The sequence below is a fragment of the Arvicanthis niloticus genome, chromosome 20 (genome assembly GCF_011762505.2).
Source record: "Arvicanthis niloticus isolate mArvNil1 chromosome 20, mArvNil1.pat.X, whole genome shotgun sequence".
NCBI classification, from domain to species: domain Eukaryota; kingdom Metazoa; phylum Chordata; class Mammalia; order Rodentia; family Muridae; genus Arvicanthis; species Arvicanthis niloticus.
This window is the reverse complement of record NC_047677.1, coordinates 39,138,601-39,165,558: the sequence shown is the minus strand read 5'-3', so window position 1 is coordinate 39,165,558 and position 26,958 is coordinate 39,138,601. Positions and strand designations below refer to the sequence as shown.

The window sequence follows — 26,958 nt, the reverse complement described above, 5'->3', positions numbered from 1 at the left end:
AGCTCCTCCTCATCTGATGGTGTGTTGTCACCGTGGAATTCCATCGACTCTCTAGAGAGCCTACTGTCTACCATGGACTTCTGCTCAGCTGTGTTTTTCAGCCTGGTCCCCGATGGCTTCACTGCCGGGTGCTCAGCCACCACAGGACAGGGAGCAAATGTGACCAGAGTTGGGGTTCTTTTCGCTTTCTCTGTGGAAAATGGCCCCTTGAACAGCGTGTTCAGGGGCACATTCTCCTCATGTGTCCCTGTCATCTTGTCTATTTTCTTCAGATGCCTCCCAAGCAACACAGGGGAAGGCACCTTCAAGTTATCAGCGACGCAGGCACGGCGCGTTCTCACCACGGAGCCATTCTGTGCGATGTAGATGTTGCCGTTGACATTGCTGTGGCCCCTGGGCTCCTGAGTTCTGCTTCTCTGCGACTCAGGGGCACTGTCTTCCCCAGCAGAGCTGCTCTCGTACGCGCGATCGACCACCAACTTGATCATTCTTTTTCTTGCCCACTGAGAAAACAAAGAATAACAATATGCTTGTCATTCTCAAAGGAAATCAAAGGCTTTGTGCAATCCACAGCAAGACCCGGAGAGGTGGCAATAGTACATTCTCAAGAGGGAAAAGGAGGCATCTTTCGATCTCTCTATCCTTTCTCCAACTCCGTATTGGATCCAGAGTCTAAACATCTTTGAATAAAGTCTTGCTGGGTTTGGAAGTAGACCGAATAGGAAACATGAGGCATGGGAAGAAAAGCACACTATCTGTATTTTGCTAAATCCCAATTTCTTGTTTTTATTGGCTGCTCAACCATTTCAGCAAGTTCAGCAGAAAAGCCAGGAACAGAATTTGTACACTGTATCCATTTTAACATTTTCCCCCTTTCCAGTATTCTAAAAACATTTCTGAATCCATAATCCACTTCCTCATGTGAGTCAAAATGTTTGTCCATTTTGACAGGTGCAATCAGTTGAAGCATCATGGCGTTCCGGGTCATCTCGCTTAAACTCCATTTACTTAAAGGAACATATTGGCCCAGTGTGAGTGCTTATTACTACACAAAGCAGGACGCCTCCTTGTAGAAGCCACTGGAACATAACGGACATTTCCGCTGATTCAGCTGTCTTTTTACCAACCAATATCAGAAGTGATGAAGGGCAAAACTTCAACAAGACTACTTTTTTTTCTCTCCCCCAAACAATATACTGGGGGAATAGAAATGTCCTCTTTGTACATTCTGAATAGGCAATGTTTTCTGGTCTCTGTATAAGTATTTTAAATAACGGTGTTTATTTACCTAGAAGAAAAGCTGTGACCATTACAATAGATTGTAACCACCACCTAACTTTCAAGATAAAGTTTCATTTAACTCCTAGAATTTGAAGGCGGGAGTTGATACAGGGTATCTTTAACTTGGCAGCTTCGCAGGGAGTGAAAAAATAATCAGAAATAGTTGCTCATATAATTTGCTGCTCTTTGTCTAGAATCAACTCTGCCAAGACTGCCTATTTGTCCATATATGTGTATCTTCCACTGCTATAGACAAGTGCCTCTGATAATGCCACTTTACAGTCAGTATCGATGTTTCTCCGTTTGCTGGTCTAAGAGAGAGTTAGACAGGTTTGATCTACCGTGTCTCAGCATGCACATCTACATAGGTAGCATATGGAGACGTTTTCTTATCTTTCTTCTAATCCCGAGTGAAGAGGGTCAAATCATGCTAAGTCCCCACCCCGTCGAGAGCCATGTTTCAGAGACTACACAGAAGGCACTGCACACAGGAGGCACGGCACACAGGAGCACACACCACCGCAAAACCCCACCTACTATGTGCTCTTCTAAAGGGCTGTGTTGTAACCTTCGGAGTTGGCGCCTGGAGATTTCTTGGGGTCTTCATCCTTCCTTCTGTCATATTCTGGCACCTGGAAGCCCCAGGGGCCTCCGGAGAGACTCTCACTGGAACTGCTGCTGCTACTGCTCAATTCTGACCCCGACTCCTCCTCACTTTCCATGCCCCTCTCCATGGAGGCTGATTCTGCACTGCCCTCCTCTGGGACATCCTGAGCCTCCAGGTCTGTGGACTCATCCCCCACGGGAGCCAGTTCGCTTTCTTCTCCTTCCTCTGGCCGTTCTTCCTCCTCCACCGGGGGCTCTTCTTTCTGCTCTACAGGCGGCTCCCCTCGCTTACCTTTCACCTCCTGGATTTCCTCTACCACAGGTCTCCTTCTAGCTAGCACGATGTTTTTCCTGGCCTTCTCTCCCTCTGACTCAGTGGATTCAGACTCCTCTGACTCCGGGGTAGAGCTCTCCTCTGCTTCCTCAGATGGGGTCTCTGACTCCGATTCTTCAGTGGTCTCGGACTCGCTGAACTCGGACTCGGTCTCTGTGTATTCTGTGTAGTCGCTGGACTCCTCCTCGGACTCCACGGTGCTTTCTGTAGCTTCCTCCTGGTCTAGAGTCAGTTGGAGATAGTCTTTGTCTTCTTCCTCAAGGCGTCTCCTCCACTCCTCGCCCTCCAGGTCAATGCCTCTTTTCTCAGCGAGACCTCTGACTTTCTTAAAAATCATTGGGAAGATCCTGGCTCTCTTCCACGTTGGATATGTAGGCTCAGCCGCTGGTGGCTTCTCAACGGTGACTACCACCTCCTCCTCACTAGGCTCTCTAATTTCAACTTTGGGTTTTTTAACTTTCTCTGGCTCTACCTGAAAGTTTTGAGAGTGCAATTCAAATGTTAGCTCGGAGAGGGTTATGACGTGATCTTGTCCCTCATAAGTTAAAGCTCATTTCTTGGGTAAAAGCCTCATGCAAGCTAGGTATATAGTTTCAAAAAAAAAAAATGACAATATTCTTTTCTGATGATATAAGAAGCTAGCCAATGGTAATACGTTATTTTTATTTTGGCTTTATAGTATTAATACTCCAAATTTAATGCTTTCTCTTTTCTGCCATTTAGTTTTGCTTAATTTAATCTTAGCTCAGGAAAGAAATAACCATTATCTTTACCTCTAGAGTTCTGGCTTGTTAGCTTTCTGCTGTATCTGAGAATTTTTAAAAGTCATGGAAATACATTAGTTAATTTGAAATTTTGTGAAAAATCTGTCTAGTTGAATTTTGAACCAAATTAGGGATGCAGGAACTGTTATTTCACGGAGGGAAGAACTGTTTGCCAAATAAATTAGAAAGACATGATTCATGTTAATTCATAAACGAATCATATAACATTTAAAAAAATATTGGTGGTGATACTTTATTCTCTGAAAATGGAATATGAAGACTGTATTTTTCATGATTTTTTTTTAGTTATGCAGATAGGGCAAGAACAAAAGTACCCTACCCATGTATTGTAAAATTTATAATATATACAGTTCTTAATACTGTCTTTATAAAGAGGCATTCGTGATTTTAGAAAGTCTGTCCTATTGCAACTTCTTCCAAGGATCTAACCTTTTATATAGAAAGAAATAAGCTGAAAAAAAATTAATGAATTGCCTCCATAGGTAAGAGATTGAAATGGTCACTGTTGTTACCTTTCTTTGCAAAACAAATAATAAATTACTAGGAATTTCCACAGTTGGAATAATTGACAGCGTATTAGTCAGACCAGAGCTGTTTTTGCATGACGCGTCATGACAAAGTCACTCACCTCTTCCTCTTCATATTCCTCTTCAGCTTCACCAATAACCTCGCCGTATTCCTCCTGTCCAGCAGGTGGCAGCAGTCGGCGGCGACTTCCATACTGGGGCATCTCATACCTGCAACATAAACTTGTAACTTGAGACATTTTACATAGACTCTACCATAGTGATCTCTGTTTCTTCTTTTTCTTCATCATCAACAGATACTTAGGGTCTAGTAAGTTCCTTCTAAAAATTAAAAAAAATAAAACAAAACAAAACTACATATTAAGAACCACTACCTGACAGCCAGAGAATTTATTATTATTATTATTTACTATTGCCATAATGACTTCCTGTAATAACAAGGAAGGGAGATGTTATTTCACATTTAAATTTAGGGAGAGACTAGAGGTAGGAAAAAGAAAGATGTAATACTTCCTAGCTACATGAAGAATAGTGGTCACAAGAGAGATTCTATATACAAGCCTGCATCTCACACAGAATGTGAAATCTCTGTTTTTACATGAACGTTGGTATGGAAGGAACACAGCCTGTGTGGCATTTTCATCCCGTGTGTTTTTGAAGGTGGTTATCTTAGGCGTACAGAGTTAATGCTTCACTGTCATACTTGTTACTAGATTCAAAGGTATATTTTATGTTTTTATTTATTTTTTCACTGCTCTGGCACAAAACTTCAGGTAGACTAGTTAGAAAAAAAAAAGCCCACAAAACAAAGCATCCAGAATAAATGGCGAATTCAGGAATTGAGCAAACATGTTTGACTTCTATATTCCATTCTAATTACGATGAAACTGCTGAGCATAGTTCTAGAAATACAAGCAAGGTAAATGAGACAGCAAAATGGTGAGAACTTGACTAATATAAAAAAAAAATCAGGCACAGGGTTTTCAAATATCAAGGGGCCAATGACGCTTTAAAAATCTCTAATAACAGTAATAAGTTCTGATGATTTTTTTTTTTAAAAAAGAATACAATACAATTCTGAATGAAAAACGGAAGAAGTACCCATGCTCATAACTGTAATAATCTTGTCCATATTCCTGGCCAGGATCAATCCCAGATTCCATGGATAACTCCTATTGTTCAAAAAGAAAAAATTGGCATTTTTGAATACATTCTTCACATATTTCTGTTTTAAGCGAGACTTCCATACCTACGGTTTGTATCTCTCCAAGCACTCCTGACAAAGTAAGTTTAAGTGACAAGTGTCAGTTAACACATTCCTGCTGTTATATTTTCACCTGTTTTCCTAGAACCCATTGGTCATTAGATTATGTGTAAATGGAGAAGCACAGTTTTCCTGGCTGTAAAACTGTCACATTTCCAGGTGAGTAGTTTTACTTGCTTTTAGGGAACTTTGAAGATTAACGTAATCAACATAAAATGTCGTCTTAGCTCATTGACGGGCCAGTGTATGAGGCTATTGTTACAGTGGCTTTGATTATTCTCTCTCTACCGATGGTTCTCTGTTACCAAGAGCTCCCTCATCAAACACTTTACATTCTTCAATAGCAATTCGCACACTAACAGGAACCTCAGTTTAGTGCTCATTCTGGGGTTAAAGATGTTTTACACACATCCTTGCATTTATACCTTGTGAAGACTTCTTCTGACTCTTGACAATACCGGCTTTACTTACACTCTGCTCTTAGAGGGAGCTGTGCTTTGAGGTACACATACCAGCTTCAGTGGCGATTAAATCATTTCCCACACACTTTTAAATCCCATTGTATTAATAATGAGAGAGGGCAAGAGGTTAAGTAGTTTGAATCTACAGCAGAGTAAGAGAGGAGGAGGGGAACCACAGGGAACCATCCACAGGGAAGAAGGTTGGTACACACGGATAACCCACTCGTGATAGGAATTGGTTTTACACATGTGTGTGTGGCATGAGTCAGGAGCTACTGCTGATCTGGGATGGCAGAGAGGAACCATTTCTAAGGCACACAAATTTATTGCACAAGTCATCTGTGTGATAACTATGGACAGTGACTCTTAGTTATGTCACAGCTTGCAAAATCATTTAAAAAGATTAATCGTGGTTAACCTTAACCAAAGAATTCTACCAAAAATCTGGGATTTTGGGTTTCTCTTGAAAAAAACAAAGGCATGGCACTTTTGTGCATTCCAAGATTCTCCGTGGTGGTTCCTGCCTCCCACGATGTTTGGTTCCTATTCCTCTACTGTACCGTTCTGCATCTGAAGCCAAAGCCAACCTGCAATCTGCCCCCTGCCTTACTCTCTCTTTGTGAAGTCTCTTCGTGGACATTTCCAGCCAGGTTCCCGCAGTCACCAAGTCTGCATTTGCCCTTCGACACTAATATAATGCCAACCTACTTTACAACTTACAAATACTTTTTAAAACCAATTCATTTGTGATGTTAAAACTCACTTAATATGTCTATTAGGATAAATGCTTTAAAAAAAAAAATTTAGCAATGTCGCATGTTACCATGGACAGTGGGCAACTGGTGGCCATAAAACTCGAGGGCAGGGGACTATGCATTTGTAAAACTGTTTGGAAAATGTATGCCACAGTAGATTGTAACAGTCCAAAGTCAGAACCAATAGGAAAGTTCAAGAAATCAATCCCCTGTAGCAGCACCACAGCACAAGGTGGGCAAATAGGCTGAGGTCAAGGGTGGATGGAATATACTCTGATATTCCCACTTACAGGCGCTAAGAAATTATTTGATCTGCGGGTGCATGTTAGGAGCCTGGTAAGCACTTAGAATGAGGGAAATCAGCATGAACATTAACTCACCTCACGCTAGCGATGCATGAGAGTGCACTCTTGAAATTTTCATCTAAGTGGCTTATATTTATTTTGTAGCTGTAGGTTTTAGTTCCACAAAATTTTCCATTATAGGAAGGGAAGTATAAAATCAACTTAAGAAAGAGCGGTAAGAAATTAGAACAAAGTTAAAGCCCAGCTTTAAGTGACTTCGAAAAACATGTATGCTTCCCACTGGTGAGTGCAGACTTTTAAGGGACTAATAGCATCATTAAATTGGTTGACATAAAGCAAACACCTCAGAAATGCTGCATTTGCTCTGATAATCAATGCGTGCCTACTCTAATACATACAAGACACTGAGAAGAAACCTCCTAGCTGTTTAAAATGTGCTCTTACTAACGATTAGGTCATATACCTGCACTTTCTGATTCCTGAGACTAAGGGTCAGGTCTTGTGAGCTGCTGTATGTTCCCAGCATAAGTGGCTCCCAATATGGTCAAGGTTAACAGGGAGTAAAACAGAAACCCTGGAGTGCAGTGGGGGTTGGGGGGTTACTCTGCAGTTCTGAGCTGGGTCAGCAGAGACAGGAATTAGCACAGATGGGAAAGAAGAGCAGTGTCAAGTGTTTAAAAAGAAAAGGAATAGAGGAAAGTCCTTGTGTCAACAAAGACTGAGCTAAGCAGGTAACTGGATTTGGCCTCTCCATTGCATGACACAGGTTCTGTCTGCCTCCCTACATGTTGAACCAGAAAGCGATTGTGTGAGTGGGCCCAACACTTAACGTTATTTTAAGGTTAATGTTAATGTCTGCTGCTGACCACACATTTCTGAGAAGGTGAAGCTAACTTAAGACTCTTATCACGGTAGTAAACGCTCAAAATGCTATAAATCAGAAACATTTCAGTTCCGTTTTTCTTGGCTTCCCTATGCTGGTTGACCAGAAGCTCAAGAACTGGATGCCATGATCAGCATTTGTAGGTGACAGCGCTGGCTGGAAGAATGTCTTACTCAAGGCAGTGTGGGCCTATGAACTGTAACCCTGAGTTTTCAAAGTCAGTTATCTGGCAGCTTCCTTGATAAAAGTTTCTAATTAAAAGCTTAATCACAAATTTATATATTTCTGCTTCCAGTCTCCAGATGGTGTGTGTGTGTGTGTGTGTGTGTGTGTGTGTGTATTCTAAACAAGCAATGCTTTCCTTTAGTAAAGTAGGGTACTGTTCCTAGAGAAAAGAACCAATTGTTTACTAATGCTTAGCAAAAGCCTAAATTTGTCACAAAGAATAGAATTATTTCAACTGAGTATCACTTTAGACTCATTTGAGACTTAGGGGTATATAATAAGCAAATAAAATGATGTGTACTTATCGTGTAACCCTGAAAGTACTTTTTACTTTGTAGGAGAAGCACTGAGTCAAACGTGTCCTAGGGAGCGGGACAGATGTTGGAACCTTCCTTCAGTCTTTGCCTGATCTAGCTGATGAGACCACATTAAGATGAACCCCAGCTCCTGCTCAGCCATAAAGTGATTTCAGGCAGTAATGGAAAAGTTGGGGCAACAATGATTTACTGACCTAAATTCTAGAGCAGTGGTTCTCAACCTGCCCAATGCAGTGCCTCATGTTGTGGCGACCCCAACCATACATTTATCTTGTCACTATTTCATAACTGTAATTTTGCTACTATTATGAATCATAATGTAAATATCTGCTTCTTCTTTTTCTAAAACAGATTTATTTATTTTGTATATGTGAGTACACTGTTGCTGTCCTCAGATACACCAAAAGAGGGCACCAGATTTCATTATAGATGGTTGTGAGCCACCATGTGGTTGCTGGGAATTGAATACAGGACCTTTGGAAAAGCAGTCAGTGCTCTTAACCACTGAGCCATCTCTTTAATCCAATGTCTGCATCATCTTCTGATGGTCATAGGCAACCCCTGTAAAAGAGTCATTTGACCCCAAAAGGCTAGCAACCCATAGGTTGAGAACCGCTGTCCTAGAGGGAAGCTAAAAATGTATAGCTGATGTATAACCAACTGAGAGGTGGTTTCTTTTTTATTCATTTAGTTATTTAAACTTGAAAGTGCATTTTCTCTCATTAGTAAAAGGGGGACCGCATCAGAGGCTACCCACTCTACCCACAGAAGTATAAAAGTATTGTAAAGGTTTAGTGAGGTTGAAAAGAAAGTGAAAATCGATACCTCCGGTTTAAGAAGAGAAGGTCTCAGCAGTTGATGCTGCCAAAGGAAATTAAAACAGGAAAAGATTTAGATAGTAGTTCAGGTGGGAAATGTAGAACACGACTGAGAAAAGAGGAATACAGGCAACAGCTTGAACCTGTCACTTAAGGTATGATTCATTATTCACATGATGCCTGCCAAACTACTAATTAATAGTTCAGATAATTACTTGGGCACCTAAGGCATATCAGAAGCCATGGGCTTTAATATCAGTTACTTTAATCAACTAATTGATAATAACCTCAATAACTAATTTCTGTGAGGATATCTTTTTTTGTTTAAGCTTCAGAGTATGAAGGATTGCTTGGGCTTCTATAAACAAATATCACAGGGCTATTTTGACAGCTTTAACCTTGATGAAGTTGTCCATCGTTCACTCCTCATCACATTGGGTATAATTGCACCCCCCCCCCCCAGGAAGAACGGAAAGTCGGAGTGACAAGATGCAGCATCTGAAGACATTGTCTTCATTCTCCCAGGTTTTAAACCAAAATATGGATGGCTCGCATTCGAGTATGTCTTCAAAGTCTTTTGTGAGTCAGGAAATTGTCTCTCCTCCAATTCTGTAGGGACTCCTGTCTGCCTCCTCTCCCTGTCACTCATTCAGTGATCTGTGTCAGTCTCTGTAGGTACGTTTCGTGATAACTCATGCTTCAACCAAATGGGAACTAATACTTGATCAAATTTAGCTTAGTGAATGTTGGGAGTAGATTGTTAAATGGTAGGTCTTCCTGTGTGCCGTGGGTAGGTGGGGTGCAGCTCTGGAAGTGATCCTGCCCGTGAACCACTGCTCAGAATGAGCCCTTACATATGTTACTCCTTGAAAAGGAAGTTTAAGTTAGAGACTCTCCAATTCTAATGGATTTGCTATCTGTTACAATCATCCCTGAGAACTAGTTCTTCATATAGGTCACTAATACTCCTCTGCATACTCTAGAATATATACGTTCCAAAGTACAAGCTACAGAGAATGTATTTATGTCACTCTTTTGATCCAGAAGCTGTCTGCTAAGTCAAGCTAGGTTCTCAGTAAGTTCGCTGTTACTCACAAATCTCACTCAACACTATTGGTAAGAGTCCTTGGTATGTTCTCTGTTGATTGAGTCACATACATGGAATTAAAAAACTCAGAGATGTCTTCTGGTACGATATGAGAGATATTAAAGATATCTGGACTAGAGAGAAACCTGGACTGTTTAAAAAGTGTTAATCAACTTTATATCTTCTACATTATATCTCTAGAACCAGAAGACCAAATTTAGTATAGGGTTCAATTCAATACAACTCAGAACAAAGACATTATCCTTGGAAATGTTAGCCACTGGTCATTGTTTACTCCCCAGATGATAGACTTCAAACTTCAAAGCAAAGAAGCAACATAGAGGAAGAAAATACATTAGAAAACATCATTAAAAGTTTCAACTGAATTAGAAGAAGACAAATCTAGCTTCAATCAGTCCTATATTCCTATACAAAGGCTTTCCATGAAGGCTCGATGCTGTACCACATGATAAAGCCCTTACCTCTGGTGCAAAGCCTCCCCTGAAAGGCAGAAATGGAAACTTGTGTTAAATGCATGGATTTTTTTCAGACCAGAGAGAATTACAGATAAAGGACCATTTAAGAGAATCAGAGGAAATACAATCAATTTTACTAAAATTAATCTCGCCGGGACAGACTTCCTATAATGTTATTAAGATGAGAGGACTGTGTGTTGTACTTGCATTACTAAAAATTTATCTTCGCAGATCTTGCTGTCACATGACCAACAAACTATATCCATTGAGCAGATAAAGGCACTTGCCATGAAGCCTGATGAACTGAGTCCAACCTCCAGAATTCACATGTTAGAAAGGAAGGGCTGACTCCTGAAGGCTGTCTTCTGACCTCTCTCTATATATTCATGCTATGGTCCATATGGTACCTAGCCCCATGCATGCACATACACTGAATAAATAAATGTGAAAACAACTTAAAAATAAAGTGCAATACTTCACTTTGATTCTGTTACGGCCAACTAACATAAAGCTATTCTTTGGTGTCTCGTCTATGACTTGATATGAATATTATGGTCACTGAGGAAGAGATACTTCTTAAACAGAAAACCAAATAGGTAGGTGCATACTCAGATTATATTCTTCTGAGTCAATGCAACCATATCGTCAACTTGTATGTGTCAACTTGATTCTAACAATGATGAAGGACCTTCTTTGCTCTTTAAAGAACCGACTTCACTTACTTCTAAGAACCTTCTTAACTTCCAAGTACTCAAAACTATATAAAAAGGTAAGTAAATTTCTTGGACCACAAGTTGTGCAATATTTGTCTGCACTTTGGATGGATAAGGGAGTATAACAGTATGAGTGCCATTGATTATGAGATTTTTCTTTAGTTTCTGTGTATTTAAATATTAGGCTGATATTATTAATCTTGTGATGTAGCTGCGCTGTATATATGTTACTGAGTTAAAGGCATGGCTTTTGAAGTACAACAAAAGTGTCTTTGCAGAACACGCAGCCATTATCTCTGCAGCAGTGGTTCTCAACCCGTGGGTCTCAATTCCCACAGAGTTGCATATCAGATTCATAATAATGCAAACATTACAATTCATAACAGCACAAGCTTACAGTTATGAAGTCACAACAAAATAATTTTTATGGTTGGGGGGAATCACCCCAATATGAGGAACTATATTAAAGGGTCACAAAATTAGGAAGGTTGAGGACCATTGTTTTCCGGGAAGAGTCTATGTGATCAAATGTGCCTTAAGTGGTCACCAAACAGGTGGGTGAAGCTGCTGGTAACGGGGCAAATGCAGTGTGAAGTACTCCTCAACAGTTCCTGAAAGTTTCTTTAGTGAAGTGTAGAGTGTTTTTATACTTCAGCCAGTACATGTGGGGAGTTACAATCCCTCTGATGCTTGTGAAAACTTTATATTCAAATCTATTCCATTGTCTTTTAGGGACAATTAGGCACAGCTTAGATTTAGGACCTCATCCTGTTGATGAGTCACGCTTATCAAGTAAAACATCTAGACAAATTTTGTTTCCTAGGATATTTCAATTTCCCCTTTTATTAAATATGAAAAATCTCAATAATCTGCTTTAGTGGCTCATGTCTACAATCTCAGCACTTGGGAGGCTGGGACAGGAGAATGGGTCAGTGTAGACCACAAGTGAGTTTGAAGCCATTGTGGGTGATGAGTTCATAACATGAGTAGGACCCTCTTTCAAAAGTAGTTTTACACACACATACACACACGTTCGCACGCACACACACACTCATGCTCTCGTGTTTACGTTGGGTAACTCTACCGCTATTTGAATTCAAAGACAGAAACTTACCTAGAAGAGTTATACAACACCATCAATATTCATAATTATCTGTCCTTTCAAGTCATCAATGTTGATAATTACACAATCAAATAATATCAGTGCATCTTTTCATGTAATTCTGTTAACTTGTGTGTAGAGGATGTGATTCATTTTACATCCTATGTCTGTATACATTTAACCTTAACAAGGACAAAGGCATAATAAGTGTTCTCTTTGGATTTTAAATAATCCATCTAAATACTCTTCATACACTGAGCAGACCTTAACAAATGCGGAGGAGAGAATGGCAGCATTTCACACAGACATGCGAGCTTGCAACATTGGGGAGACAGGGAGTGTGAAGACTTATATGTCTAAGTAACCTTTATAGGACCCATGTAGAAGACAGTTTAACTGATTATCAGCAACACCCTGTCAGAATCCACCATACAGCACAACTTCTCAGGCATATGATCAGCCGCCAACAAAAAACTCCAACGGAAGCTTTTCAGTAAAAGAGAGGAAACAAAACAACACAAAAAGCACATTCAAGAACCCCAGGAAATAAATTACTTTTGATTTGGAGGAAAGATATCTGAAGCAGATGGGCTGCTGCTGATAAGTAGATTTGAGGATTGCTTTTGATCTGTTCCTGTTAATCAGGAATGAAGATTATATTATTGGAGGGCTGTCCCAAATTTTAAGAGCCAAAAAAAAAAAAAAAAAAAAAAAAAAAAACCATCTTAGAGATGATGGTACTGCAGGGTTCTCAGCCTTTGTGGACACACAGAGAGAAGGAAAGCCATGTTCCACTATGGCTGGGATAGTTCAGGAAAACCTCTGCAATTTCCTGGATGCAATAAAATCTGAGGTTGTTGTCTTAGCTGTTCTCGTGGAATATGTAGGTTTATATCTTCTCAGATACTACAATTCTAGAGTTTAACAAATAGTAGAACTTGTTTCAAAAGTAGGGATTTATAGTAGTTCAATTTTATTCAATGCGTTTTATGGGAAAAACAAAATATAGTTATTTGATAGTTACATATAATACATCATGTGCCTGTGTATACTTCGTGAAGACAGCGCTGCTTAGCTTAGCTATAATTAATTCCCCAGGATTCAATCCATTGTGTTCATGGATATTTTAACAACTACCGCAACTATGGGACTTTTTCCCCATGGGATAAATCTTTCTTTTCTGCTGAAAACAAAGAACAAACCTCTAAGCATTACAGGTGATAAGACACCAAGAATAGTATCTCTTCATTTAAAAGTAATTTTGATTTTATTTATTAAATAAATTGGATATCAAAGGATATCTCCTTGGAAAGAAGAATTATAAAAAAATTATAAACAAGGAGGTGATTTTATAACGTGAAAAGGCTAAGTTAAATAGTACTTTAATTTTTTTTTAGCACTTTAATTTAAATAGCACCTTTGATTAAAAAAAATAAGATGTCTTACAAAAGTCAGTGGCATGAGATTTATTTTCATCATAAAGGAGGAGACAGAAAGAATCAAGATAAAGAAATAGAACAGCAACTGAAAATATGGGAGAGATTTCTCATCTGAAAGCCTACTAAAAGGATCAAAACAATCCAGAATGGAGGGTATCATAAGAAAACTGATAACTACATATTATAGCACCTGAGATTGCCTTTGAAATCCCTGCTGTCTGCTATTCCCTACATTTGTAAGGATCATTTTACTTGTGAAACATTTCTGTTTACCAAATACATAGACTTCAAGGAAATAACAAGCCAACAAGAGAGCATTATGGCTTCCTAGCACCCTGATTTTCTGTTCCCCCCAGCTAGAACATTCATATAAAACCATGGTCAAAAACTAAAATGAAAAGAATAACATCACCCATCGGCAAGGTCAACAAGCCTTTGGTTTTAGTTGGATCAGTACTTTACATGCCCATAACTCCCCGTTAAAAACAGATAAAGTTACTTACTTTTTAAATAAATGTAGGACAAATAATGCTACCTTGAAGTTAAGAAAATTAAGGTCAATCTACTCTATGAGTTAGTGATGGTGATGTTAATTGAACTTAAAAGTGCAGAAGAAAAAGGCATTGCATTGAGTTTGGGATTAAAAACAGTGGACTCTTCTGTGACGTTCAAATTCTTGGGCTCCACGTTGAGGGTTATGATCAAGAAAAGAATCACCCAGTTAAAAACGGGGAGAAGCAACATTACAAGGACGTTGATTGACTGTGAGGTTGCATGTCAATTCCCTCAACAACTCTAACCAACGTTTCCTGGCTCTGGTCACATGTGATTTTCATGTCTGTTTTCTCTGCAGGGCAAAACGTGTGTAGTTTTGAGGGATCTGTGGGTGGACAGGTTTTTTCTATGTGACTGTACATGTTAGACACCGATTTCTCAAGCTCTGCCAGGTTTTTTACATGTCTGAGGATCCCTTTTGGATGTCTGTGAGGTTCTGCCCCACACGGAGGGTTGGATGCTGGTGACTGTGTCGTAGATGTAGTTTCTCTGGCGTGTGCGACACTGGCAGTACATTTAGCAGCTGGTACAGAGATGCTGTCTGCGGATGGACCGGAAGTGGAAGGAGGCAGTGGGAAGAGGCGGGGAGCTGGCGGTCGAGGAGGAGGAGGAAGTGATGGCGGAGGAGGTGGTAGAGAAGTACGGGGTGTAGAAATGGGAAGAGAAAATGTAAGAAGTTGGGGAGGAGGAGGGTTACGGGGAGAAAGGGGAAGAGGAAAAGTAGTAAAGGCAATGGGAGGTTGAGGAAGAGGCGGATGTGGAAGGGGAGCAGAGATGCTAGGTAGATGGGGAACGATTTCAAAAGAGTTCCGTTTTGCTTCTGTATCTGATGCACAAGTGGGAGTCTCTCTCTTAAAGCCTAGGGAGTTTAAAACACGGGGTCTCAGAGGAGAAAGTTCCAAGGTGCAGTCAGCGGGAGAAGTGACAACGTCAGGTTCTGACCCGAGTTCCACCGCTCTTGAAATCGTTGGCAGAGTTGAGAAAGAAAAGTGGGACCAAGAGGAGGAAAAAGAAGAGCCCGAAGACAGAGATTTCATCTGTTCAGTTTGCTGTACAATTAGGGTGTCTCTGTGTCCCCCTTCTTTCTCTGACCTGTGGGCTTCTTCAGTTGTCATCAGTACGTTGCTGCTACCTCTTTGGCTTGGGTGGCATCTGATGCTTTCGCATTCAGCTCTCTGCCTGGTGATCTGCCACTCCACCAGGTCTATGGTCTCTGGTCTGTTTGGAGCTTTCCACATCAGCCGCCTAGGAAAGCTCACAGACTGGTTCCACACCCTCTGGATCTTTTCTCTTGGGCCCCTCAGAGACTGACTCTTAACTTGTGTTCTGGGTGCAAATAGCTCTTCAAAATCTGTTCCCGGCTGAAGGTCTGAGTTTGTTGACCTTTGACCTACACTTTCCATATAAAGGGGATTATGGGTACTTAAGTCATCCTCAGCAGGAAGAAATGAGAACGTCCTTGCTGGGTTAGGTTGGCTGTCCTTAAGTGGTCCCTCTACATGAGCTGGCTCATGAGACCCGGTACTGGAGGAAAAGGCCATCCCATCGCGATGACTGCTCCTGTCTTCTGGGACTGAGTTATTTCCCCTGCTTTGTTCAAAATGGTAGAGAAGGAAAAGACTTGAAAGAGAAGAAGGAGACAAGTTGTGATACAGCTTTCATAAGAAAGGTGCTTTCATGGCTATCATATTTTACATAACAAAGGCCTAACAACACTAAAAAGCACTCACGTACAACATCACTTTCAAGATCCTATTCTAGGGAAGACAAGGCAGGGACATCCAGAGCTGTGAGAAGGATGAGCAGTTTTCATTAAAATATGAACCTCTAAACTGTCCCGGTCCCCCCCACCCCCCCGTAATTAGTTTGAATCCGCAAAGTATCTGGGTCCATACTTAACAGTTTGCTCTTGTATAAACCTCGGTTTTGGAGAGTACAGACAGGCACCCCAGTTTTGGTTGTCTACCCCCACCTTTCTGGAGGGTGCTCAGAGCCCACTGTTAATATGCACAGGTCTTGGCAGTATCTCAATCAGAAATTTCCCATTATATCCCATCTCAGTAACTCTGGGAGCTAAAAAAAAAAAAAAGTCTCTGATATAAAACAAAATCTGTAAGACAATGCAGAAGGGGAAAGCCCCCCTCCTCGGATTAGAAGAACAAGAGTTTCTGAGGACAGAACAGAAAGCCCTCAGAGAGTTCAAAAATCATAGTTGAGAAATAAACTTCACGCAGCGATCCTGATTTAAACTCTACGCTTAGTTATTTTAAAATACAGAAAATGCAAACAGACAAGAGGGGGAAACTTGCGTTCTCAGCAAATATAATATGGGTCGATCATTAGTCAAAAATTCACTGAATGAAAATATATATGTTAAAAACAATACCCTTTTGGTTTCCCTACATGGTTTGCAAATGTGTGGATACTGAGCAAAGTACTATACATAGTCATGCACTCTAATTAGTGCTAAAAAAGTTGCAGAACACAGATTCAGGGCCTCAACTACAAGCATTGGGACCCTTCCTTCTTGCAAGGTTAAGTGGCAGATACTTTACATAGTCCCTAATTAGTTTTTTTCCCCTTCAAGCTAAAGCATAACAGGAAATTAATTTTGTCAGTTGTTTAATAAAATAGAATTATTTTCAACAATGACAAAACAGTTATCAAAAAACGGGGTAATAGGTCAGGCTTCGAAATGTGACCACAAAAACAAGCATACTCACAAAGGGTTGGATTATCGGACAACCTGAATAATTCAGAAAGTAGGGACAATGGGACAATATCGTCTTATGTCCTAAGCCTGGAAAGCTATTTTGAAACTACGTCAAATATCATTTCACTTGATATCATATGGCCATTAGTTTTGGAAGAAGTGATCTATGTAGTCAAATACATAACTTATGATGGAAAGAACTCTATGTCTGAAGTAAAGATACAGATACTTTTGAAACAGTCTCTAGTGAGCTCTGGCACTATCACATTAGAAGGGAACGAGACTAAGTGGGGAGGATGCTATTTCCTTTTAAACAAAAACACCTACGTCATGAAGGATGAGGACCACTGTGCAGACAATAATTCTGCTCAACCTATTGCACTTCATCTACTTTCTAACAGCCTTTTATTAGAATGATAGTATTTACTTACTTATGCCTACGTATCCACAGGTGAGAAAGGGCAACCGTGTGACAGGGAAGAAAAGTTGTAACTATCATTAATTCCAGACAATCACGCAACACTATCAGACACTTGCTTTAAACAGTACACACATCCAAGAGAGAAAATGCACGTTCTTAAGTTTTTCTTTCCCTTCATTCATGAGAATAATATCTAATAATGTTTCAGATAAAATCATGTGGCATTTACTCTCGAGTCTTATCATGTAGAATTTTATCTAACCATCTGTTTGCTAGAGATATATAAAATTTCATCTTTGTGAAGCATGGGCTATCTTAATCATGAATGTGTCTTAACTTTGAAAATTGGTTCATGTGCATTATGTTAGGGAGATGATCCTGGGTTTCAGGAAGAAATATATTAGATACTAGGTATTACAGAATGTTAAATCTACATAAAGTTATTAATTGCTTTGTGAAGACTTGGTTTTTTGAAATTATTTATTCATTTTTTTCTATTTAAAAGCACCGTTGGTAATAATTCCTTTGGAGCTAGTTTATTTTGTAGCTTACTAGAACCCTTATAAAAAACATTTTCAATAAAAAAATAAAGCATTTCTAAAAATGAGGTAAGGTTCAGATTTAAAATGTTTCAATACATGATTGAAAAATCTTCTTAAAGATGGTTAGTTGCAATTTACCCTCATCCAATGCTACTGACTGCAAATTTGCAGATGCTGTTGCATAAATTTGCTTTGTAAAAACATATATATATATATATATACACATATATGTGTATATATATATATATATATACACATATATGTGTATATATATATATATTCAGTCATTGTTCTCATATGTGAATACTGCTAACTTCACATAAATGCTTTTGTTTTTAATCTGAATGTCATTGCTAGGAAGTGCTGCTCAAAATAATTGGAGAATCAAATCATATTGGCTCAATTCCTACTTCACCAGTAATTCAATAAGAGCATCATCTGAACACTGAGAAATGAAAACATATATTTAAGGAAGGAATTCTGTATGTAAACAGAATGCTGTGCAACTCTGCTTTCACTGCAACTTATGTAGGATATATGTTATACAGTATGTTATATTTTATAGATTACGTATATTTATACAACACTAAAATAGCACCTGTATAATTTTACAGCTTCATATATAATAATATAAATACTGAATACACTATTCATGCATCTGCCTAAACTGTTTTTTTTTAATAGAAGCAATTTTCATAATTTTTGAGATGTACCTTACTCCTATGAGTAAATCCCAGAAACATAACAGATACATATTTTTAGTCACTAACAACAAAGTGTCCTGAGATTAGCTTGCTTCAAAATTGCTTATCATGCCCTAAAGTAGCTGCTCTTGAAGTTTTATAGCAAACACAAATTAAATCAAATCAGACTATGTGGCTTGTATCTTTTGACAGAAACAGTTTTGAAGTGTAAGAAATATATTAACAAACTCTGTCAAAAATGTATGGCTTAAAATTGCTTAGAAATTTCACAGTGTAGAGATGTTGACCACAGCTGCCTCCGAGTAGTACAGTTCAGTTCAGTAGTAGACTACTGAGAGCACACTGGGCCACTTAGTAGGTCAGATTTTATTTTTTCCTTCATATAATATTCTATAATAATATGGTAATGTCTGATTTTAAACCACAGAATTTGATTTTGATTGCCAAATTGAAGGGCTTTTTTTTTGTTTGTTTTGTGCTTTTGTTTGTTTGTTGTTATTGTTTTTTTTTTTTTTTTTTTAATCTCAAATCAGGAGTTACAGTCTTACCATTTGGATTCATTACAATCTCCAACTCGCTTGCTTTTTGAAAATCTGTAATTTTGTTCAGGAAATTGTCCCAATCTCATTAAGATTGGGAGATTAAATATAATATCTGAACTCCCTTCTGAAGTTTTGTCTAAGATGGATACTGTTTATATTTCTCGATTGGTTTCCTTTTTCTTTTTCACTACAGTTTTTTCAGCTTGAGTTCTCAGCTATTTAAGCCCGAATAATAAGATGACAGGCTGTAACAGGCTTGCAGCTGTATTTCTGCGTGAGCTTGGAACTAGTTTTGCTCCCAGAATCCACTCCATCCCTCACAGTTGTCCTCCCTTGCTACTCACATGGCACTCTCTCCCAGCTCCTCATAGAGATGTGCTCCTGGTGGTGGTGGTGGCGGCGGGGGCGGGGGCGCAGCAGGTACAGGAGCTGCAGGCTTGGCTGCAGGCATGGCAGACTGAATTCTTGCGGTCTTCGTGCACTCAGCCTGGCGTCTTGAGTAGAGTAAGGTTGTCTTGTAAGACTCAGTTTGGAAACCACAATCAATAGGCTATTGTCTTAATAACGAGGTTCTGTTATCAGGGGACCCATTTAAATTATACACAAATATTTGCACTAATAAATTGATACAACTGAAGCATTCTTGTGTTCTATATGTAAATATTTGCCCCTTGACGAAACAGTAGAATTCACAGAACTATTTTTAAATTAATCTCATTTTTACTAATGGCCAGGACGCTAGTGTCAGAAGTGATCTGTGGTTTTAAATGTCACAGACAGTATTTTTTTTTTTAAATTAAGTCATCAAATTTTAGAAATGATTAGAACATACCTTTCATATTAGTGTTATAATAAGTTGTCTAGAATCAGCTCAAACATGCACACACGCACACATGCACATGCACACACGCTCCCCCACACACGCCCACCTCTGAGTCTCAAATCCAAATAATTGCTAAGAAGATAATACACAGTTCAGTACGGTGGGTGTCACAGTTTGACTGATATAATCTGTGATTTCTCATTTTTCTATCACACAAATTCACGAGCAAAATATTCATAATTATACTTACACTTTAAACCTGTTTTGGGAAGCAGTGTGTAAGAAGAAGAGAAAGCGACATTAGAAATACTGTACTAACGGCTTTATAACATGGTTTGCTATAAATTATGAGGGGTTTACTGAATAAGCCCGTAGTGACACAGTTAATGATGCAGAAGGGGAAGGAAGGCCTTCAGTACGGTGAGTGGATGTGTAGCCCCTTATCATTACTGGTGCAGACTTATAAGTTACTAAAACATTTACACAAAGAAATAAATAACTGAACTGAAGGGAGAAAGAAAAACTGCAGTCAAACATGGAGCCATGAGTTTCAATTCTAATCAGACTATGGGAACTTGAGGATGGCCTGATACTTTTAAGAGGTTGTTTCTTTACTTGGAGAAATACTGATTTAACTGGTAGAAGGATCTGATACACTTCCTCTGAGAAACAGCTGAATACAAAAGGAGAAAGAATACAACAGAATAAATGTGGAAATTAGTACTAGATCGACGGCTTGGTGATCGAAAGTGATTTTTCCCAGTGCTATTTATGAGGAACTTCAGATTAACTATAATAATCCATTTGTTAACGAAACATTAAGCTTAACTGTAGCGACCAAAAGTTATGTCCGCAACTCCATAGGACCTTTGTGAGGGAAATATCCATTTAACATCTTCTCACAGAGCACACCTTGAACGTTTCAAGTCGGAATTAACTCACTGCATTCAATTTGAGAGAAAATTGTTTAGAGACTGAAAAGAAGGTTATGGTGATGGAGTTTTGATTGACAGCTTGACACCCATGGGGAGACAGAATCTCACTGGGGAACTGACACTTTCGGACTGGCCTGTGGGTGCTCTGGTTAGGGTTCCCGTCCACTTCTCACAAGCTAGCATCATCTGAGGAGAAGGAACTTCAACTGGGAAGACTTCCCCCATCAGATTGCCTGGAGGTAAATCTAGGGGACATTTTCTCGATTAGGGACTGATCTGGGAGAGCCTAGCTTATGGTGGCCAGTGACATTCCTGAGAATGTGTGTTTGTGTTAGGAAAGACAGCAGAACAATGAGTCTGGAAGGAAGCAAGTAGGCAGAATTCTTCCATTGTCTGTTTCGGTTCCTGTCTCCAGGTTCCTGTCTCTAGGTTCCTGTCTTGAACTTCAGTCCTGGTTTCCCTTGGTTACTGATTATAACTTGTAAGCCTAATAATAATCTCTTTCTTCCCAAAGTTGGTTTTGGTCAGTGTCTTATCACAGCAACAGAAAACAAATTAGGACAGAAAGGTTTTGGTGCAAGAATACATTAGGAACATCTTAATACTTTTCCCCGTAGGCATTTTAAATAACGAATAGCTTTTCTACCATTATTTCTTACTGTTTGTTATATCAAACATTTATGAGAGTTACTGGAATTGTTACTTACTTTTTGTGGCACCCTTAGGGCTATTTCTCCTTTTAATAAACTATTTTTTTAAACAAACATGGCTGCCAATAGGGACACATTGCTAATTTCTCATACCTCGTATCAGGCCCAATGTATGCCTTGCTTACTTCAAATTGTAGGTATTAAAATACTTAAATTCCTTCACTACTTCCCAGATGTTAAATAGTTTTGGTGCAAGCAGGAAAACACAATGACAGAGTAGTCACACCATTAACATTTTGCAGACACAACAGCTACTTTACCAGGTGGTGACCCAAATACCTTCAGGGGAGTACCCGCCTAGGGACCTCATACTCACTGTCGATAGCTCACTAAGACGACCAAGATGGCTGGGATGCAGCAGAGGATGATGATGAAGGCCAGGGCCAGCAAGGCCCCTTCTGTGTACCCCAAGCTTTCTCCTCTCTTCTTGATGCTTGTCACTGCCTCAGGAGTCCGAATCTCCAGAATGCGCCCTCCTTCTCCATAATGTGGCTGGAAGTCTTTATTGATATCAAGCAGTTTGCCGTCCAGGAACCTTTGTTGTATGACAGATTGAAAAACTCCGTTAGAAGAGAGGAGTCGATTTAAAATTAAAATACATAAGAAAGAGGGGGAATAGAGTGAGGAACTCTGGGAAGAAAGACTGGGAGGCAACGGCTGGAATATAAATAAAATAATTAATAAAAAAGACATCTTTTAGGATTCTGGATTTAAAAGGCAAACTGTGTGTGATGATTAGTATTAATTATTAACTTGAGACCTGGTAAGCAAGCATAGCTGTAAGGGATTGTTTAGGTTAGGGTTAGTCTCTGGGAATGGCTGTAAAATGTTGTATATTTGGTTTAATACTTTGTATTATGTTAATTGGGTTCCCCAAATTGCAGGAGAATCCACATGTAAGACGCTGAGGGTTTCTGACCCTAGCTGGTTTTGATTGGTAAACAAAGTTGCTGGCAGCCAATGGCTGGGCAGGGAGGCAGAGATGGAACTCCAAGATTTATAGGCAAGGGGACCAAGAGAGGAAGAAGGATTTATAGTCACCATGCTGGGAAAGGAATAGCTGCCAGGCCTGAGAGCTACAGAAGAGAGAACATAACATAGTCAAGTAGGAGGCAGGGAAGAGCAGCCCGAGCCCCCTTCCCCCCCCACTGTGTCTAGGACAAGAATGATAGAATACAGATTTTAGTAAGTAATATCTCAGGGATATCTCAGAGGAGGTGTCAGCCACGTGGAGGTTTGCGAATGGCCCAACCATTGAACTGTTTAAGACATATTAAAATAGAAGGCTCTCTCTCTCTCTCTCTCTCTCTCTCTCTCTCTCTCTCTCTCTCTTTCTCTCTTTGTGTGTGTGTGTGTGTGTGTGTGTTGTCTTTCATTCGGGAACCCAGAATATTGGGGAAGATAGTGAGGAACTCATGCCACCACCACTAGGCAATTTGAACACACATGCTAGCCATGGACAATAAGATTTTGTGTGTGCGTGTGTGTGTGTGTGTGTGTGTGTGTGTGTGTGTGTGTGTTCTTTAGTCCAGAGATAGGAAACAACACTAGCAATAATAATTAACAAATTTATTACCAGGTCCCTGGACATAATGCCTGTCTCTTGGTTTGGACCTCATTATATATATATTCTTATATATCTCATAATATTATTGTAAGAAGTATACTGTATATTATACATGTTATAGATATTTTGATATGTATTTTAAAATATATATCTTAATATATAATTATGTATTATGTATTATAAATATATAATTATATATATTAATATAGTATACCTTGGTATATTTTGCTAAAGCTAAATTTCTATTCTTTTAGTCTTAATGCTAATATCTACATGTTTGGTCTTAGAGTGTGAGTGTATGTGTTTACAAATAAGTCATTAAGCACTTATGAAAGATTCATAGGCCTAAAAAGTCTACTGTTTCCTACTGTTTCTCAGTTAGTTTAAGAAAATCCTAAATGCCCAATTTTACCTCTTCAAAAAATTATTTTCATTTTCTATGTTCTCTTGTGCTTTTCTCTCAGGTATTTTATCCTAAATTGTTCATGAATGCTGTTCAAACTACAGCCTGATCCATTTTGTCTTTATTACCAGTTAGTGTCCTTAAAATGCAGACATGCTTTTTCTAAAGCCTTGTGATCTATTACCAAATTAAAACAAAATTATGCAGAATGTAAAGGAGGTTGGCAGATTAAAAAAAAATCTAGGTGAAGTTGTATTAAGAACAATTGTCAGAAACAAACGTATGAACCCGCCTTTAAAGTCTGTTTCATGCCCACATGAACTGTGTTTACAATGTACATTTTAAATTAAAATGAAGTTTAAATAAAACTTCTTCCCAGCGATCTGCAGGGCACTAGGTGTCACTAGAGTCCAGCAAAACACTGGATGAGGAGTTAAGAGAATTAGAATAACAGCCAATGGAAAGAATGTACTAACATTCTATTTAAGATTTTAGCCTTTCTTTTCCAGTTTTGTTTCTTTTCTCCCCCTCCTGTGCTCCTCTTCCTTGTCCTCTTCCTCCCACTCCCCCCTCTACCCTTCCTCTTCTTCCTCCTCCTCTTCCTCTTCCTCCTCCTCTTCCTCCTCCTCCTCGTCTTTTTCCTTCTCATCCCCACATCCCTTTCTTTTGTGCCTTTGGATCTATCCTACAGAATGCAGAGCTACATGACAGTGGTTTTTCCTTTACTGAGCTCTTCTGGGTCAGGATATGAGATGGGTTTGTTAGTTTGTTTTTCCTGTCACCATAGAGTTGTATTGGAAGAAGGCCCAGTTTCTTTCTAACCTTCAAACCTGCTGAAGTCCTTGAGACAGTCACCTCACTAAGAATCTGTTTCCTGCTTTGGGCCAGCATCCTGCATCAGGAGCGTGGCGTTCCTCTGGGGAGAACTTGAAGCGCTGTTTTGTCTCCTGACTTTAGCAGAGTCCTGTTGCCCATGAGGTTTCTGACCTCAGTCCAGCCCATGCAGGATTTCAGTTATCCGTCAATAACTATCACCCATAGGTGCTACTGTTTCTGCATGGAGGTGACATGCAATAAAAACCACTTACTTAAAAAGCTCATTTCTGTCAATGGCTCTGTTGGTCTGAGGGTCGATGGCATAGACAGTCAGGTCGCACTTGCTATAGTCTTCTAGGGAGAAGGCGTCTCCATGGCGGCGGGCACCTATGGACTCGACCACCACCTTGGCACCAGGAATTTGCTCCTGAACATAGCGATCCAAAATCCTAAACATGAAATAACACATAAATATGACATTCTGATGGACTTAGTGGGGGGATAAAAAATGCAATCCTCTAGCTGAAATGACATTTAGTAAATGACGGCTCGTTTTCGGTAATGTTTGCTGGAAAATGTCTTATATGGGTTTTTCGGCGTTCAATTCTCAATGATGCTAGAAGCTGAGTATGTGAAAGGGGTTATCAATCATGTGCTATTTTAAGTCTCGAGTCCTGAGTTTATAACATCATTCGAATGTATACCTGGCTCATGGAAACTGTCAGGTATAGTGTACAAATGAAGCGGCCTCTGTGTTAGGAACCACAAGACACTGGTTCTCTCTACCCATGTTGCTAATATTAAAAATGACACCTCTACAGGAGTGTATGACACTCTCAACATGGTGGAGAATTAGGACACCCATTTCCCCAGGGTTATAAAGATCCTCAGAGCATGGTCACGATGGAAGAATATAGACAATTTATAATTTAATAATAGTGAATTTACAAGATTAAATATTGTATGGAAATCTCAGAAGCTAGCTACGAAAAACAAAAAAACAATTAAAGATGTGTTATCATCTTATACAGAAAAAGAAATATTTAGTAGAAAAGATAGAAATAATGTTAGCCATTAGATCATTTCCTTAAAGTGCAACTTTTCTCTAGTTCTATAACTTGCTTTTAATTGGAAATACCTATTATTAACATTTGTTATTTGTTTTCTATATTCCTATAAATAGAGATTTCTTTAATAACTTTATTATTAAAACATTATATCATTAAACACTTTTAGAACACAGGGTATATATTAAAGACTTCTATTTAAATGGAAATGTATTAACAATAACCATGTATGGCAATTCCTTTTGAGGTCATGTCTCACTGTATAGCATAGGTTGACTTAAAGCTCAATCCACAGAACACTGTCTTTTCATGCAGAAATCCTTTTTTACCCAAAATATCATCATTTTTTACATCTTTTCAACGTATTTTCTTTCGTACTTACTGGCTCCCTTTCGTTTTATGTTCTTTTATGTTACAATGAGACAAGAGAGATTAGCCAAGTTCGCATCTTAGTAAAAGAAATCCGAACCAGTGTGTGTGTGTGTGTATAAATAACATAATGTGACATAATATTGTCTCTGTGCATATTATCATACTATGAGGCTTTGCAAGTTCCCAGGAAATACCCAAAGAAAATACAAGGCAGTAAAATATCTTCTTACTCTTTGTAGAGTTCAGAGAATGACATACAGTAACCTTGCTTTTGATTTTGAGTGAGTGCAAACATCGGATAAAGAGAAGCAACAAAAACATAGACAAAGCCAAAGATGTGATCTTAGTTAAGGCACAAAGTTAGAAGACAGGTTTATAGGCACATTCAAGATGAAGTTTAGGGATTATAAAATACATGCTATTGAAACTTCTAAGACCAAAATTCAACCTACTTAAATTAGTGGAATTTATTTAAATTATTGCTCTGCACATAGCAACATCTACGAGGACCAGATTAAAAAAGAAAATGGTGTATTTCTAATCAAAAGTTTATCTCCAGTATTTAGGACTTTTGTCCAAGCTTTATTTAAATATTATACAATGGCCAAAAGTACCAGGAGTAGTGTAACTGATCTTCTGGATGTGTGCTGACCACAGATGAGGGTCTGTTTAATATGGACACAGGGGTTAAACAAGAAAAATATTTTGCCTGCACCCTCTAAGGTTAACTAGACCCCAGGGGACTGGGGTGGCATCTCTAAAATGGTCCTGTAATTCTTGGGAGCCACCTGTTCTCTTGTGCAAGGAATCCACAGAGACCTCACTGGGTAGACTCTAACCAGTGTCTACAGCATAGGAAAATTTCCCCAGTGCTTGCGAGTGAAGCTACAGCCCACCATGGCCTTTACCTCATTCTCACTCAGATGAAATAACTGTTAAATGGATAACAGACTGAGCTAGAAGCTCCTTCCAGGCCTGCTGACCCTTGAGGACTAGACACTCAGCTGGCTTTATCAGTAAAAAAAAGATAGTTAATTTTTTCCAATTTCCTGACTTTAAATACCCAGAAAGAAAGTATAACCAAAGATTAAAATAATTGGTATGTTTCTATAACAGACTTACATCCACTAATGATATTGATTAAAAGAGTCCCAGATATAAGATCCCATTGATATTACTCAATTCAACACTGCAGTGCCACCTTGCTCCCAAGAGAGATAGGTCCACTGTCATTTTAACTTAAAAAAAAAATCAAATTATGATTAAATGTATTCTTTCTTTTCCTCTCTGGAAGCCATCTGGAGGGATCTCACAGTGTGATTCTAGCCATTCCAACAGCTACCAAAGTCTATAGAGCAGATCCTTGGTTCAACAATCTAAAGTTCAGGCTTATACTCTAAAGAAAAACTG

The 26,958-nt window shown here is 39.1% G+C and overlaps 1 protein-coding gene across 1 annotated transcript in view; it reads right to left on the bottom strand.

Annotated features, from left to right (window-relative positions):
* Nucleotides 1–1,330: 1,330 nt before the first annotated feature.
* The window catches only part of Pcdh15 (protocadherin related 15), a 777,836-nt gene continuing 752,208 nt past the window's right edge, over nt 1,331–26,958 (bottom strand). Inside the window, exons 29-33 of the mRNA XM_076917096.1 lie at nt 24,382–24,558; nt 21,640–21,858; nt 19,200–19,349; nt 3,635–3,743; nt 1,331–2,693 (exon numbers count right to left, since the gene is read on the bottom strand). Coding sequence (XP_076773211.1) covers nt 1,830–2,693; nt 3,635–3,743; nt 19,200–19,349; nt 21,640–21,858; nt 24,382–24,558 — 1,519 coding nt within the window. The 3' untranslated portion in view covers nt 1,331–1,829. The remainder of the gene's footprint in view (nt 2,694–3,634; nt 3,744–19,199; nt 19,350–21,639; nt 21,859–24,381; nt 24,559–26,958) is intronic.